General features: G+C 46.1%; 1 protein-coding gene across 1 annotated transcript; it reads left to right on the top strand.

Moving 5' to 3' along the window:
• The first annotated feature begins 9371 nt into the window (after positions 1-9371).
• SLC35D3 (solute carrier family 35 member D3) lies at positions 9372-17329 on the top strand. The gene is made up of 2 exons (XM_089529476.1): positions 9372-9816; positions 16201-17329. Exons 1-2 carry the CDS (start codon positions 9372-9374, stop codon positions 17025-17027), a joined length of 1272 nt encoding a protein of 423 aa, XP_089385602.1. The 3' UTR covers positions 17028-17329.
• The last annotated feature ends 213 nt before the right edge of the window (positions 17330-17542 follow it).

Here is a 17542-nt window from a genome sequence, read left to right as displayed (position 1 = left end):
GTCTATTTGCCTGAGTCTCTTTCCTCCAAGATCATCATGAAACAGATTTCAAAGGGAAAGAGATTATCAACCCTTTTGTTGGGCTCCTTAATGCAATTTAATGGCAACAATGTAACTTGCAGCAGTGTGGCCTGTTTCGATTCAAGATCTTATCTAAGTGTTGTGGCAATGCTCTCCATTCTAGTCTGCATGCAACACACTCTTCCATCCCATAATCTGCAGCATGGGCACAGAACCAGAATTAATAAGCAATTCACAACACGTATCAGGAAGATTAATTTGGAGAGAAAAGCAGTGTGGTATAGTGGATAGAATACTGGACTTTGAGCAGGAAGAGCTGGACTAACATTTTCACTTAGCCACAAAGGTCACAACTGCCGGTGTGATGTAGTTATTGGAGTGTTGAACTAGGACTCTGAAAGAGCAGGGTTTGAATCCCCACCTGGAAAACCCTCTCCGTGTCTGTCAGGTTTGGAATTCAAAGATATAGCCATATTAGTCTGTAGAATCAGTACTTAGAGAGATCTTGTAGCACCTTTGAGACTAACTGAAAGAAATAAATTGGCAGTAGGTCCAATTTTAATGTCCCCACCTTAGCCTGGAACTATCTATTGAACAAGTTCACTTTCTGGACACCACAGTACAGCTACAAATGGACAGATAAGCACCACACTATATTGCAAACCCACGGACAACTACACATACTTACATGCCTCCGGCTTCCACCCTGAACACACCACTAGATCCTACAGCCTACAGTCTACAGCCAAGCCATCCAATACAATCGCATCTGCTCAGACCCACAAAACAGAGGTCCAAACTCAAAGAATTACAGCAAGCATTCCTCAAACTACAGTACTCATGACATGACATGAAAAAACAAATAAACAAGACAAGACATGTACCCAGAACGGATCTATTACAGAACAAAATGAATAGGGAAGATGACAATTCCCAACTGGGATGTCACATAGAGCTTCCAACTGGGATGACTCAGGCGCACCATCAATGAATTACAACCTATTCTGGACAATAATGCCACTCTTTCAAGGGTCCTTGGTGGCAGACCTTTACTCACTTACAGACAGCCTCTAAATCTTAAACAGGTACCCACCTACAGGACAACAAATGATACAGATAGTGACACAGGTACTAAGCCTTGCCACAAACCAAGATGCCAACTCTGCCCACACATTTATCCAGGAAATGTCATCACAAGACCTAATAGTATCACCCCCAATATTAGGGGAGCCTTCACGTGCTCATCCTCAAATGTGATCCATGTTATACTGTGTCAGCAATGCCCTTCAGCACTCTACATTGGGCAAACAAGGCAGTCCCTGTGCCAGAGGAGAAAAGGACATAAATTAGGAATGGGAATACACAAAAACCGGGGGCACAACATTTCAATCTCCCTGGGCATTCCATCTCAGATCTCAGAACAGCAGTCACTGAACAAAAGAACTAGAAAGGTAGACTGGAAAGAGAAACAGCAGAACTGGAATTCATCCACAAACTACAGTCCCTCAGCAATGGATTCAATAAAGGCAATGGTTTCCTAATACACTACACACACTTCAACACTATCTGACCCCATCCTCATGGGGGTGCCCTACATTCATCTATTCCCCTCACCACAGACTCGTCCCATTGCAAAACTGGTCTGCCATTTCATCTCCATGCACAAAGACCAGTTTCCTATGTCTTTGTGCACTAACGACCATAGTTAAAACTGGACCTGCAATTTCATTTCCATAAACAAAGGATTTGTAATTTGTATTGACATCCTCACATACCATTGGCATATATATGTCTGTACCTGGCTTCCACTCCACCAAATGCATCTGAGAAAGTAGACTGAAGTCTATGAAAGCTCATGCTGCCAATTTCTTTTTTTCAGTTAAGTCTCAAAAGTGCTACAAGATCTCTCTATGTCTCAGGTTTGGAGGAAGACAATGTCAAACCTTATCTGAACAAATCTTGCCAAGAAGCCCCTATGCTAGGGTCACAGTAAGTCAGAGTAAACTTGTAGGCACATGACGATGACAACAACAGCATCACCCTGTGATCTTCAACCAAATCACTGTTTCTGAGACAAACATATGTTGCAAAAATGGCTAGAGCTGTAGCCCTGTTCATCTGCAGCAGAACAACAAAGTATCTCTACATCTGGTGAAACAGGCTACGAACAGAAGCATATGCTCACTGACTTTAAGGTGCCCCAAGACTACCTTGATTTTGCTGTGGCATGTGCATTTACATAAGACACAGGGATGCCTTGTTGTTGTGTGCCTTCAAATCATTTCCAGTTACCTAAGGCGAACCTACCATGGGGTTTTCTTGACAAAATTTGTTCAGCGATTGCCATTGCCTTCCCCTGAGGCTGAGAGCATGTGACTCGCCCAATGCTACCTAGTGTGTTTCATGGCCAAACTGGGAATCGAACCCTGATCTCCATAGTCATAGTCCAATGCTCAGTCCACTATGCTACACTGGTTCTCATGGCAACTGAAAAACTAATGTGCTTTTTTTGGCATAAGCTTTCATGCCCTGAAGTCTATTTCATCAAATACCAGTGTTTCTCAGTTATTCTAGGGGGGATCATAACCCATTCTATACAGCCTGCCTTGTAAGCTCCCAGAGTCTTAACCACTCAAAATCAAATTCATTGTATGGCAAGGGGCCCCACCTTCTACATGGCTCACATCAGGCCATGGATGAAAGCCATGTCTCACATGCCAACCGTGAGAATAATGCACGACAGATCAAAAACTCACATAACAGAAAGTTGTGTTGCCCCTTTACTGTTTACTTATAGCAATAACATATATTATAGCACAGTACAGCTCAAATTCTGGTTCTTCATATGTCTGCAACTTCACCTTGCTTTTTGGCTAGGACATCTGAGTGCTGAAATCCAAAATATCAAGTGGACTACAGTTTGAGAACCAACATTACAGCCTGCACAGATTACAATTCATATCACCAGAGGCGAATTGTCATCCACCTGTCCATCTACTGTAATAACACATTTTAAGGTTTGCTGCATGATCCTCAGTTGTTTCTTGCTGCAGCAGGCTAATATGGCTGCCTCTTTGAAAATTGGATCACTGAACATTGTACCAGAAGTAGCACTGGATATTGCAAAGTTACCTGCTCTGTAGTTTTTTGTGGGTTTTTCGGTTTATGTGTTCATGTTCTAGAAGAGTTTGTTCCTGATGTTTTGCCCACATCTGTGGCTGGCATCTTCTGAAGATGCCAGCCACAGCCACAGATGCTGGTGAAACGTCAGGAATAAACTCTTCTAGAACATGGCCACATAACCCGAAAAACCCACAAAAAACTATGGATACCGGCCATGAAAGCCTTCGACTTCACTACCTGCTCTGCTTTCAACATCTGCAGGTGGTTCCAAATTTCTCCTCTGTACCCTAAATTTAAATGAGGATATACTCTGGCTTCATTATCACATGAACCCTGGTCCAAGCCCTGGTCCACAGCCTTGGTTGCTGAGGCCAGAAAATATGCCAAGACACATGGAAGCATCTGTGATCCACAGTTATATCATATTTAGGAGTAGCCATGTTGGCCATACAGCAAAATACAACAAAATCAAAAATCCACAAAACAGTGATAATTTAACTGGGCCAACTAAAAGCACACAATTCATCATGTAGGCTTTTGAAGCTTCACTGGCTTCTTCAACAGGCAAAGATGAACATAGATTTAAATTTTTGATATCTTTGATGCAGAAGCCAGTGAAACACTGGAAGTTTGCATGATGTATTTTACACTTTTCAGTGGGTCCAAGCAAAGTATCATTGTTTTGTGTATTTTGTATTTTGTTAGATTTCACAATTATATCAGTTACATATAACTTTAATTGTTACAGATTTCTCCTAAGGAATCCTGGGATATCTAGTTTGCTGAGGGGCTTGGAGTTCTCTGCTAGAAAGTTCTAGTTCGTTTCCCTGAACTAAAATTCAGGGAAATTGTCTGTACTACAGGATAAAACTAATTTCATCCTCAGTCCTGTTCTCTTTGCGGTATCTGGGGATATACAATTCAGGGGAGCAGACTAGAGCTTCCTAGCAGAGACACCTAAGTATCGCAGCAAATTTCAATTCTCAGGATTTCACAGAACAGAACCATGGCATTTAAAGTGGTATGCAACTGATACAGCTGCATAGTGCAGAAACAGTCACAACAACATCCACCAAATTACGACTGTAGAGAGAGTAAGGACAGTGAGAACCCATTGCCACCATTCCTTTTGCAACAGGGAATTCCCCTCTTTTGGAGAGAGAAGGGAAATGACAGGAGCCAGAGTCCACCCAAGGCATTTTGCTGAAGAAGGGGAATCAACAAATAGAACATTTCCACAAAATAAATAAATTAAAATAAAATAAAATCCTGCACCAGGTCAAGGTGCACCCTGCCCAAGCCAGCCCAGACAGATTATTTTGACATCCAAGGCAAAAGCAAACAAACAGAAGTCCCACACGCTCCTCTTCTCAACCTTGGCAGTTAACAACACAAGGAATAACACATTTAATAACAATGTCCTTTCAGGATTGCCCCAATCTGCTGTCATAGGCGGTCCTCTCACTTTGCCTGGCAGGAAGGTAGTAGGAGACTCTGCCTCCTGAAGACCCCTGTTCCTTCTCTTCTCTGGCTTCACCTAGGCTTGAGCATTGGATTCTGACTCTGGAGATCAGGCTCAGCCATGTAAACCCTCTGGGCAAGTTATAGAATCATAGAATCATAGAGCTGGAAGAGACCACAAGGGCCATCCAGTCCAACCTTCTGCCATGCAGGAATACACATTCAAAACATCTCCGACAGGTGGCCATCCAGCCTCTGTTTAAAGACATCCAAGGAAGGAGACTCCACCACACTCCGAGGGAGTTTGTTCCACTGTCAAATAGCCCTTACTGTCAAGAGGTTCCTCCTAATGTTGAGCTGGAATCTCTTTTCCTGTAGCTTGCATCCATTGTTCCAGGTCCTAGTCTCTGGAGCAGCAGAAAACAAGCTTGCTCCCTCCTCAATATGGCATCCCTTTAAGTATTTAAACAGGGCTGTCATATCAGCTCTTAACCTTCTCTTTTCCAGGCTAAAAATCCTCAGCTCCCTAAGGCGTTCCTCGTAGGGCATGGCTTCCAGACCCTTCACCATTTTAGTCTCTCTCCTTTGGACACATGGCTCCAGTTTCTCCACATCCTTTTTGAATTGTGGTGCCCAGAACTGGACACAGTATTCCAGGTGGGGCCTGACCAAAGCAGAATACAGTGGCACTATTACTTCCCTTGATCTCACACTCTCTCATCTCCAGAGGATGGCAATGGCAAACCCCTTTGGAAGAAACTTGCCAAGAAAACCCCATGATAGGATCGCCTTAGGGTTGGAAACAATTGGAAGACACATAGCAGCAGCAGCAGCAGCAACAACAACAACAAAGGTCTAATGACCCTCTGCAAGGTAGCCCTGGAAATAAAATAAGGGACAAACAAGGGAGCAGGGTGCTGATTTTGCATCACCCTCTTTGGGAGAGACCCTGGAGCACCGGTTTGGGCTGATGAGACTAAAATGTTGGGCTAGGTCGACCTTTGGTCGTCTCCTCTCCTTATCTGGGCAAAGGCCAAGGAAGGAAGGCAGAATGAGAGTCCTGAAGAAAGATGCCTAAAGATCCCGCTCCAATTCCAAACAGCCAGACTGGGTCCTTTATTGTTCTTGTGTGCCTTCAAGTCGTTTCCGACTTACGACGACCCTAAAGCAAACTTATCGCAGAGTTTTCTTGGCAAGTTTCTTCAGAGGGGTTTTTGCCATTGCCCTTCTCTGAGGTTGAGAGAGTGTGACTTGCCCAGGGTCATCCAGTGGGTTTAACAGGATTTGAACCCTGTTCTACATGTTGCTGTTGTGTGCCCCCCCCCTCCAACTCATTTTTTTTGACTGATGGAGACTCTAAGGGTTGCAGGGGTTTCTTGGTAAGATTTGTTCAGAGGAGGCTTGCCTGGGACTTCCCCTGAGGATGAGAGAGTGTGACTTGCCCAAGGCTACTTATGGGCCCAGCGGGGACTCAAACCCAATTCTCCGAAGCCCAGGGCTCAAACCACTAGTCACACTTTCATTAATCTGAGGCGTGATCTAAATGGCTCTTCCCAATTCTTTACCATCTTCCCGCGCCCCGTTTTGGTCCCCCCTACTTTTCAAAGCCTTTTAATACTAAAGTCAACTAAAACCAATGAAGAAAAGGAGGACTTCTGGTGTGGCCTCTTCCCTTTCCCCTCTGGGTCATTCTTCTTTTCTGAGACCCTCAGGCGACCTCCGCCGGCAATTATAGTATATGGACCCTTGTGCATCTATTGGGCTTCTCGCAGGAGGTGTTTTGACCTCAGGGTGACCACAGAGGCCCCCTTCCTTCCCAAGACACTTTCTGCAGGTCAACCTTCTGTCCAGGAGGAATCCCAGAATGTCCTCCTTCTGGAGCAGGAATAAGCAGCATGACTTTAGAATCACAAAATCATAGAATCATAGAGTTGGAAGAGACCCCAAGGGCCATCGAGTTCAAGCCCATTCTGCCATGCAGGAACTCTCAGTGAAAGCATCCCAAGTGACAGATGGCCATCCAGCCTCTGCTTAAAGACCTCCAAGGAAGGAGACTCCACTCCACTCCATTGAGGGAGTGTCTTCCACTGTCGAACAGCCCTGACTCTCAGGAAGTGCCTCCTAATGTTGAGCTGGAATCTCTTCTCCTGGAGCTTGCATCCATTGCTCCATTGAGTCCTAGTCTCTGGAGCAGCAGAAAACAAGCTGGCTCCATCCTCAGTATGGCATCCCTTCAAGTATTGAAACAGGGCTCTCATATCACCTAACCTTCTCTTCTCCAGGCTAAGCATTCCCAGCTCCCTAAGGCGTTCCTCATAGGGCACAGAAATGTACATTTCTATTTGTACCTTTTATTTGGTAATGCCCTCCATTTTTCTGGAACGTCCTCCATTCTGAGCATGACTAAGAAGCATGAGTTAATATTTTTAGGAGCGTTTGGAGCCTTTCTTTGGTTCTGTCCTCTATTTTTCTTGAAGGTCCTCCATCCTGAGCCTAAGAAAGATGGATTTACACTTCTAGAGAGGTGTTTTTTTAGCTTTTGTCCCGTCCTCCGTTTTCCTCGAGGGCCCTGCATTCTGCTGCGGCGCCTTGTCCTCCTTGGCGGCGGCCAGGCCCTGATGCTGGGGGAAGGCTTCTTTCGTTTTATTGTCTTTGTCTATAGGTCGCCTTTCTCCCCAAAGAATCCAGAGAATCCCCTCAGAAGAGTCTTTTTCTCTGGTCGTACTCTTCCTGACACACAACAACAACAACAGCAACAACAACAACAACTGGGCATTTTTCTCTCGCAAAAGATGAACTCCAGGCTGTTTTGAGGCTGGGTTCGAAAACTAGAAAGAGACTGAATCCGACAGAAAACTTCCACGAGTTTATGCCTCTGTTTGTGTGTGTGTGTTTGTGTGTGCATTCATTGACTGGAGTTTGCCAATAAGTGTTGAAGGAGGAGACTCCTTCCCGCCCTTTTTTTGGCCATGAAACTTCTGGAGAAGAGCATCTGTTCCTGAACCCACTGGGGCACACTCTCTCAGCCTGAGGCGAAGGCAAAACAGCAAAGCCCCCTCTGAAGAAACCTTGCCAAGAAAACCCCCTATGGACAGATATAGGTTCGCCTGAGGGCCGAGAGAGAGCCTGGGTCGATACTGGGCAATTTCCCTCACAAAAGACCCTTCACTGATTAAGGATAAATGGATGGCTACTCCATTAGTGGATTGTCGGTAGATTCACCTTCGCCCTTCCAGCGTGTATCAATCACTTACACACACACACACACACACACACCTTCCACACACGCACACGCACACGCCTTCCAGCGTTATATATCCAGGGCTAGCCCTGTTGGCCATGTAGAAATGAAAATGTACTTTCTTGCTCAGTCCAAACTCAGACCATTGCAAACCCCTTGGTCCTGCAGCAAAGCATACAATAACGAAACAGAGATCATTTTATGGGGAAGACCTAAATGCCCCAAATAACATGTTGTTTTATAGAATCCTAATAGAGACCCCAAGGGGCCAGCCAGTCCCTTGCCATGCAGGAATTCACAATTGGCGCATTTTGGGGGTTAGTGGAAGAATAAAGACATCCCCGTGGGTTTCGTGGGTTTCCGGCCCTCGTTGCACTTCTGTGTCGTGTCTTTTTAGACTCTGAAAAGTCCGAGGGCGGGGGAACGTCCAAGTGACCATCGGCAGGTCGCTCTGAGGAGAGAGCCAGCGGCTCAGGAGGTGGTCGGAGCGCTGGACCAAATCCCGGCTTGGCCATGAAACCGACTGGGGCGGCCTTGGGCGAGTCACACTCTCTCAGCCTCAGAGGATGGCCATGGCAAACCCCCTCTGAAGAAAGTTGCTAAGAATACCCTGTGATAGGGTTGCTTTAGGATTGTCTTAGGGTTGCCATAAGTCGGAAGCGACATGGAAGGCGCCCACAACAACCACATCCACAAGAAAGCCGCTCTGAGAGCCTTTGGCTGCATCCACACTGGAGAAATAACCCGTTTTGGATTTCTCCAGTGTGGATGCAGCCTTTTTGTTTCTGAAGAGCTGGGTATAAAAAATGAAGGGAAGTCCCAAATAAGAGCTGGAAAAACCACAATATCTAAACAATATATTCCAGCTGCTTCGTCAGGCTCGAAATGGAAGTCCTCCTGGAGGGAAGGCTGAAATGGAGGACAATGGAGGACCCCCGGGCAGCCTGCCCCTCCCTCCCTCCCTCCCTCCCTCTCAGGAGCCAAGCCAAGGAGCGCTTCGGTGGGCTCCTCCTCCGCAGAGAGTCCCCGGTGGGTCCCGGGCCAAGGCGAGGGGCACCCAGCCTCCCCGCCCCCGCTGCGGCAGAGAGAGAGAGAGAGAGAGAGAGGGAGGGAGGCTGGTCCAGGAGGAGGAGGAGGGGGAAGGGGCTCCGGGGAGGCAGAGGAGGAGGAGGCTGGCGGAGGCATTTCCCCCCACCCTCCCCGGCCAGCCCTCCCCAGAGATCCCCCCTCCTCCATCCCTCCCCAGCCTCCGTCCCTTGGCGCTCCCCGGCCGGCGCTGGAGGGAAAGAGGAGCAAGAGAGAGGAGCTCTGGGCGAGGGACAAAGTTGGCCCTGGCCCCGCCAGCCCCGAAGGGAGTCAGGGGCCCACCGAGCCCTCCTCCTAGACTCCCTCCTCCTCCTCCTCCTCCTCTTGCTCCTTCTCGTCGTCCTCTTCCATTCTTCCTCCTCTTGTTCCTCCTCCCCTTCATCCCTTCCTCCTCTCTTCTTTCTTCTCTTCCTGGGCCGTGGCGGGGGCGTCGGGGGGGATGGCGCTGTGCGGGGCCGCTCGGGGCCGGGGGCTGGGGATCGGGGTGGCGGTGGCGCACGGGCTCTTCTCGGGCTCGCTGAACATCCTGCTGAAGTTCCTGATCAGCCGCTACCACTTCGCCTTCCTGACGCTGCTGCAGTGCCTGACCTCCTCGGCGGCGGCCCTGGGCCTGGAGCTGCTCCGCCGGAGGGGCGCCCTGGAGCTGCCGCCCTTCGGCCTGAGCCTGGCGCGCCTCTTCGCCGGGGTCACCCTGCTGGCCACCCTCCAGTCCAGCCTCACCCTCTGGTCCCTCCGCGGGCTCAGCCTGCCCATGTACGTCGTCTTCAAGCGCTGCCTGCCGCTGGTCACCCTCCTGCTGGGCGCCCTCCTCCTCAAGAACGGCGCCCCCTCCCTCGGCGTCGCCCTGGCCGTCCTCATCACCACCTGCGGCGCCGCCCTGGCCGGTGAGTGCGGGCACCGCAAGGCCCAGCAGCCCCAGCCCTCGCCCGCCTCGCTCTCTCGCTTCCCTCTTCCTCTCCTGGCCCTCCTCACTCCACAGCCCAGCATCCCCAGCTCTCCATGCCCGGCATCTCCTCTTTCCCCATCCCGACACTAATACCCTTTAGACTTTACCCCTTCTCTTTCTTCCCTTCCCAGCTGCCCTGTCTCACTCCTTCTTCTCCTGGGGCCCTCCTCGCCCCCGGCGGCATCCCTCTTCACACTATTCCCCCTGGCTTCCCAGCTCAGTCATCCACAGACCAGCATCCGCAGCTCTGCATGGCCCGGCATCTCCCATTTCCCCATCCCGACACCGATCTCCTTTCGAGCTCAGCCCTTCCAGCTTCCTTGCCTGCTTCTTCTCCTCTCTTCTCTCTTCACAGACCCGACCCTCATCTCTTCCCAGCTCAGCCACTCCACATCCCAGCATCCCCTGCTCCCTTGCAGCCCAGCATGTCCCATCGCTCCAAGCGCTGTCCCCCACGCCCGATTCTGATACCCTTTAGGACTCCCTCCTTCCAGCTTCCTTGCCTACTTCTTTCTTTTTCTTTTCTTTTCTTTTCATTTCTCTTCTCCTTTCTCTCTCTCTTTCTCTTTTTCTTTCTTCCCTTCCCTTCCCTCCCGGCCTGCCTTGTCTCACTCTTTCTTCTCCTGATCCCTTCCTCACCCTCGGCATTCCTCTTCACACCTGACCCTCACCACTCCACAGACCATTATTATTATTATTATTATTATTATTATTATGCTTTATTTATATAGCATCCCCAACTCTGCATGGCCGGGCATTTCCCATTTCTCCATCCCTCCCCATCCCAACCCCCATACCCCTACCTTCCCTTCTAGCCTGCCCTGCCTCGCCTGGTCCCCTCCTTGTCCACAGACAGGCATTGACCTCTCCTCACCTCCCTAGCCTTCTTCAGCCCCTGCCCTTCCAACTCCCTGCCCTCCCTCCCCTTCCACCTCGCTACCATCCGCAGCCAGCCCTCATCGCTTCCCACCTCAGCCTCTCCACAGCCCAGCACACACACACACACACACACACACACACCCCACACTCCCTGGCAGCTTTGCACTGGCCCCGCATTTCCCATTGCTCCATTCCCTCCACACCCCCAGACTCTAATTCCCTTTAGATCTCACCCCTTCCAGTTTCCTTGCTTGCCTCCTTGCCTAGAATCCTAGAGTTGGAAGAGACCCCCAAGGGCCACCCAGTCCAACCCCATTCTGCCATGCAGGAACTCACAGCCAAAGCACTCTCAACAGATGGCCATCCAGCCACCCTTTAAAAACCTCTGAAGGAGGAGACTTCCATTGTCAAACACTTCTTACTCTCAGGAAGTGCTTCTTTCTAATGTTGAGGTGGAATCCCTTTTCCTGGAGCTTGCATCCATTGTTCCGAGTCCTAGTCTCTGGAGTAACAGAAAACAAGCCTGCTCCCTCCTCAATATGACATCCTTTCAAGCATTTCAACAGGGCTATCATATCATGCTTTCTTGCTCCCTTCCCTTCCCTAAGGGATTTATAGCCTACCTTTCTCCCAAAATGGGATTCAAGGCAGCTTATTACATCTTGGATGACCTCTAGAGCTGGAATTAACCCACACCGCCCTCCTCCCCTTACCATTTTCCCCAGACCATCAACTTCCTTCCACTTCTTTTCATAGTTCATTTCACCCTCCTGCCCTTTCCCATGTCACCCTTCAGTCCTTGCTGTTTAAAAAGTCCTTCTATTAAACTTGGTCACACAGTCTTCCTCCGGATCCCTGCAAATGCTTCATCCCACTTCCTCAGCCATTGTAACCGCTTGCACCACCCCATCCTTACCTTTCCTCAAAAGATTAATGGTTTCACTGCAGTCCCTCCCAACTCTATGCTTCTATGATTTTAACAGTCTCATAAATTCTTCAGTCCGTGTTATGACAAAATTATTAGCTCCATTCTGTAGTGTTACTTCTTCTCCCACCATCTACCCTCAGCTGCCCTGTTTCTTGCCTCAGTTTCCTTCTGTCATTCCTTCAGTTTCATTGAGGACTGTTGCTTGTTTGTGGTTACATCACACATTCCAGGACGCAAATATTTATTTTTAAAAAATTAATAAATGTTCCAAAATACCTGACCAACTGTTGGCTCAGAGATAACCAGATGTGTCTAATTTTAAATCAATGTACACATCGTTTGCGTGCCTTCCCTGCATGCTAGCGTAGTATGTTGATTTTTCTCTGTATGAGTTCAAAAATGATGATTTTTAATCTTAACTAACTTGGCCACACGTCCTTTTTTTAAAAAACAAAACAAACTCATTGCAGCATATTTAGACTGAACTGAAACTTGTGAGGTTCTCAAATTTTCTCTCCCCTCATGTTCCTTTTTATTCATTCAAAACCATTCATTCAAATTTTTATACACATATAACCACACTTTCCCTCTTCCTAATCAAATAGATTGCCTCTTGGGGCTGGGTACCTTTGTGTGGACAAGCAGCTTTTAATAGTCCATCTGCACAGCAATATATCTTATATATTCCCATGTGTTCCATATATGAGGCAGTATATGTGGATGGCAAACTGATGTGATTTTTCTTTTTTGGAGGCTATCTCTTTCTGTGCAGGGGAAAAAATGCTTTGCCTGAAGTGGCCCAGCTGGTTATTCCCAATCCCTCTTTTTTCCTCCAGCCCTATGCAGCTGCCTGGCTTCTCAGTCACATATCAGCTGTTGCCAAGGATGAGAAAAACTCTTGTGAAAATCCACAATATGGATCTACCAGGCAGTGTTGCGGTCTCTGTAATTAAAGTCTATTATGAGCGCTTTAATAGTTGAGGAATAAAGAATAAGTGGAGTGCCAGAGCTTATGTATGCATTCATCCATGCATGTATGTGCAGAACTAATTTTGGATTATCCTGCTGGTTTCCTAGTCACCTTTGTGTAGATTGAGGTAGTTAGGCTGATATAGCTGAGTAAAGTAACCAAACTGTCTCAAACACTATTATTATTATTATTATTATTATTATTTATATAGCGCAGTAGATTTGCACAGCGCTGTACATAAAAACAACAAATATAAAAGAGGTGAAAGACAGAAAGTTAAATATCACTTCCAAGTGCTTTTCTATTTAGTTATTTTTGTAAAAAGAAGCAGAAGGAGTCCATATATTTTCAGATGGAAATGGGACCTTTACTTAGTTGGGAAGATGGTACCTTCTGGGGATTAAATACCTGGCTAACAGATATCTGTAATCTGAGGCAATGCAGTAGCTTGTTTCTTTGGAAACCCTCCTCACGCATATCAGGATCTGTGGCATTGTTTTCTCTCTCTGTTCATGAGACAGAACTGTCTGAAGATGGACTGCTCCAGTAATACAGCCAGCCCTCTGTATCTACAGATTCTTTATCCACAGATCCAACCATCTATGTCTTGAAATTTTTTAAAATATATGTCAGTTCCAAAACGTAAGCCTTGATTTTGCCATTTTATAAAAGGGGTGCCATTTTACTATGCCATTCTATTTAATGGGACTAGAATACCTCGGATTTTGTTATCCACTGGGGGTCCAGGAACCAAATCTACTGTAGAGGGTCCACTGTACTTTCTTTTCATGGAAGTATCAACATAAGAAGAGCCATGGCCTATCTACTCCAAACCAGACAGAGGCCCATGAAGGCAACACTGTCCTCCTTTTCATGTAACCCACCAGCTGGGCTAAAGCACACTGCCGCCAATGCTGCCTTTGATATATATAGCAATGTAGCAGCCATCAATAACCTTATGCTTTGTGAATCTGATCTGCATTTAAAGCTGCCCAAACTGGCCTCAGTACATCGTGTGGCAGTGAATTCCATGGACTATCTGCTGTGGGGACTAGTTCTGCCTTTATCTGTTTTCCATCTCTTACCCCCACTGCTTCAGCTTCAGTGGATGATGATGGGTTCCAGTACGATGAGAGAGGGATAAAAACTTCTCTCTATTCATTTTCCCCACAACATGCACTCATTTCCTTATGTCAAGTCATCAGAGTGTACGATTCATTAGAAGAAACCCAGAACATCTTCTGATGTGTGGACAATTTCATTACTATGGAAAGCTTTATCTACATGAGTGCACTTAACATTTTCTTGTCTTCTTCTGTTTCTCATCTTTTAAAACAATTGCAAACATGCTCACAGAACTGGAGACAGTGAAGTGTATTGCTCATCACAGCCTGTCCATTATAATTTTACAAAATGTGCATTTATTGGCCATAGCAGCACTAGTTAAATGTCTACAGACTCTTGGTGGCTTTTCCAAGGCTGCTGCAAAATCTAGAAAGACCACTTTTGCTTATCGTGAAACAAAACAAATACATATAAGACGGGCAATGGCCATTCTCTCAGGGTGCCTCAAAGGGAACTACCTGTCACATTCTCTCAGCCTCAGAAGAAAGCAGTGGCAAAGGCCCTCTGCACAAATCTTGCCAAGAACACCTTGTGATAAATTCACCTTCAGGACACCATACTTCGGAAATGACAAACAACTCTGAACAAATCTTGCCAAGAAAATCCTAGAATAGGGTTGCCATAGGTCACTGACTGCATGAAGGAACATAGGAAGGATGAATATTGTTTGGATTGAACATGGATGGTCAAAGCCATTCTGTTTTGTGAATACCAAATGGAATCTCTCTGTCAAATCAAGGTGTAACCAGGGTCAGACAAATTATGTTAGTATGGGATGCAAAACACTACATACTATCCTGGTACTTTTAACAAATTTGACAATTTGCTTTTCTTTTATAATATTTAAACCATGCTTTCTGAAGTGGCCACCTCGTTTTGCCTAATGGTAGAGATAGGTTTGGTCAATTTATTTGCTTTATTTGAAGAAATTCACGCATAAAATCAGACCACAGGATCATAGAATCATAGAGTTGGAAGACAGCACAAGGGCCATCCAGTCCAACCCCCTGCCATGGTCCCTGCCTCTGTTTAAAGACCTCCAAGGAGGGAGACCCTACCACACTCCAAGAGAGTGTTTTCCACTGTCAAACAACCTTTACTGTCAGGAAGTTCCTCCTAATGTTGAGGTGGAATCTCTTTTCCTGGAGCTTGCATCCATTGTTCTGGGTCCTAGTCTCTGGAGCAGCAGAAAACAAGCTTGTTTCCTCCTCAATATGACATCCCTTCAAGTATTTAAGCAGGGCTATCATATCGCCTCTTAACCTTCTTTTTCTCCAGGCTAAACATCCCCAGCTCCATAAGCCACTCCTCATAAGGCATGGTTTCCAGACCCTTCACCATTTTAGTCGCCCTCCTTTGGACACGCTCCAGTTTCTCAATGTCCTTTTTGAATTGTGGTGCCCAGAACTGGACACAGTATTCCAGGTGGGGCCTGACCAAAGCAGAATATAGAGGCACTATTACTTATCTTGATCTAGACATTATACTTTATTGATGCAGCCTAAAATTGCATTGGCCTTTTTAGCTGCTGCATCACACTGTTGACTCATGTTCAACTTGTGGTCTAGTTGGACTCCTAGATCCCTTTCACATGTAGTCTCATTCAGCCAAGTGTGCAATATCCTATATCTGTGCATTTTATTTTTCTGCCCTACGTGCAGTACCTTACATTTATCTGTGTATTTCATTTTGTTAGCTTTGGCCCAGCTTTCAAGTCTATTCAGGTCATTTTGAATTTTGTTCCTGTCCTCTGGAATATTAGCTATCCCTCCTAATTTGATGCCATCTGCAAATTTGATGAGTATGCCCCCAATTCTGTCATCCAAGTCATTGATAAAGATGTTGAATAACATTTGCCCCAGGACAGAGCCCTGTGGGACCCCACTGGTCACTTCTCTCCAGGATGAAAAGAAAGAAACACTAATTCCAAGCCATTTTAAAATGAGACAGGGTTATCCATCACTTTTGAACATGTTTTCTGTATTACATTTCAATCTATATCCAAATCAAGTTGCACACATACACATAGGAGTATAAATGTTGATATGCTGGATCAATTTGAAACCTGTCTAATACAGCATCCTCTTGAACCGAGGCCAGCCATACACCTCTGGCTCTGAAAGCACACAAGCAAGGCAAATCAATGTGGATAAAGGTAGGTTTGCCTTTACATTTAAGGCAAATTGGTGTGGATAACCACTGTTTATTGTTGTTCGTCCCAATTCCCTTTAGCTGTTAGCAGATCTTGCAGGGGAGAATACTAGGTGGAGGATTCTGAAAATTACAGTGTTTTTCCAAGCTCTGCCTGAAGGTCCTGATAAACTTATTCTCTGTGACTTTAATTTAAATGTGTGTATAATCTCAAAACATGGAACAGTATGTAAGTGCATGTTTCTTTCTCTTTCTTTTCCAATTGGCAGGTGCAGGTGACTTGACTGGTGATCCCCTTGGCTATGTGACTGGAGTTCTGGCTGTGTTGGTGCATGCAGCATATTTGGTACTCATCCAAAAGACAAGTGCAGACAGTGACTATGGGCCCTTGACCGCTCAGTATGCCATTGCTGTATCAGCCACCCCTTTCCTCATTATCCTCTCCTTTGCCAGCATGGATGCCATCAACGTTTGGTCCTTTCCAGGATGGAAAGATCCTGCCATGACATGTATCTTCATTGCTTGTGTTTTTATAGGCTGTGCTATGAATTTCACTACCCTCCACTGCACTTACATTAACTCAGCTGTCACCACTAGTTTTGTCGGGGTAGTGAAGAGCATTGCAACCATCACAGTTGGGATGGTGGCCTTCAGTGATGTTGAGCCCACAAAACTGTTTATAGCAGGTGTGGTGGTGAATACTGTGGGCTCTGTCATTTACTGTGTGGCCAAGTACATTGAAACTAGAAAGCAGAGTAATTATGAAGATCTGGAGAAGGAAATTAGGCAGGAGGAGAAGAAAGAATGCGATGGAGGTCAGCCACCATTCATAATGGAAGAGATATCCAGCGAGGCAGAACCAGGAGATACAAAGACAGAGGAGGCAGCAGGTGAAAGCAACCAGCAAAGCATAGAAGAGGAGGACAGCATTGTGAGAGAAGCAAATACATCTGTGATCTCTGAAGAGGGAAGCTCTGAAGGACTTAGCAAAAGCTCATTAAAGGATGCCTATCTTGGAGTATGGAGGCTGGTCCGAGGGGCAAATTATGTAAAGAAAGATTATTTAGTAGAGAATGAAGAGTTACCAAGTCCTTGAAGAATAATTTCTTAATGAATCCCAATTAAGGATTTCCTTGTGGTGGGGGTACAAATGGACAGATGCTTTCATATGTTCACAAACAAATCTTAATTGTTTATTAGGGAGATTTTACCTCATTCTGATGGGACAAAAGCACTATATTCATGCTTAGTTTCAGTGCAATTCTGTTTCCCCCCCAGTGGATTTACCTCTGATTTTCAGATCAGGATTAGGTCTGGACCAGCAAAATGGGCACATCAAACATTTAAAAGCTTATGTTTTATATCCACAGAAGTCAACTGGATTAAACTAATAGTACATTCTTCAGTAAGTACTCTTTGAAGTACTAATTGAATTGTTTGTAGTCATTAAAACTATGGTACCCATAAGCAAAAGGTGAAAATATTTCTTCCTATTTTAATTTAAAAGGAAATAGCACTAAAGTCAGTGGTGACTGGTGATTTCCATGTCACTGGAACAGTGAATCCAAAATTTGAAGAAGCTGTCAAAGGTGCTGATCCCATCTCCTAAAA

This window comes from Sceloporus occidentalis, unplaced genomic scaffold, assembly GCF_023333645.1.
Source record: "Sceloporus occidentalis isolate IW3139 unplaced genomic scaffold, rSceOcc1.0.p SCAF_6, whole genome shotgun sequence".
NCBI lineage: Eukaryota > Metazoa > Chordata > Lepidosauria > Squamata > Phrynosomatidae > Sceloporus > Sceloporus occidentalis.
Note: the sequence above shows the minus strand (reverse complement) of the source record. Positions and strands in the feature narration are given on the sequence as shown.

What these genes read in the sequence shown, in the direction of transcription:
- SLC35D3 (XM_089529476.1), top strand. Translation starts at nt 9,372, where the DNA reads ATGGCGCTGTGCGGGGCCGCTCGGGGCCGGGGGCTGGGGATCGGGGTG. An exon ending in CTGCGGCGCCGCCCTGGCCG is followed by an intron (nt 9,817 to 16,200) that starts GTGAGTGCGGGC and finishes TCCAATTGGCAG; the next exon opens with GTGCAGGTGACTTGACTGGT.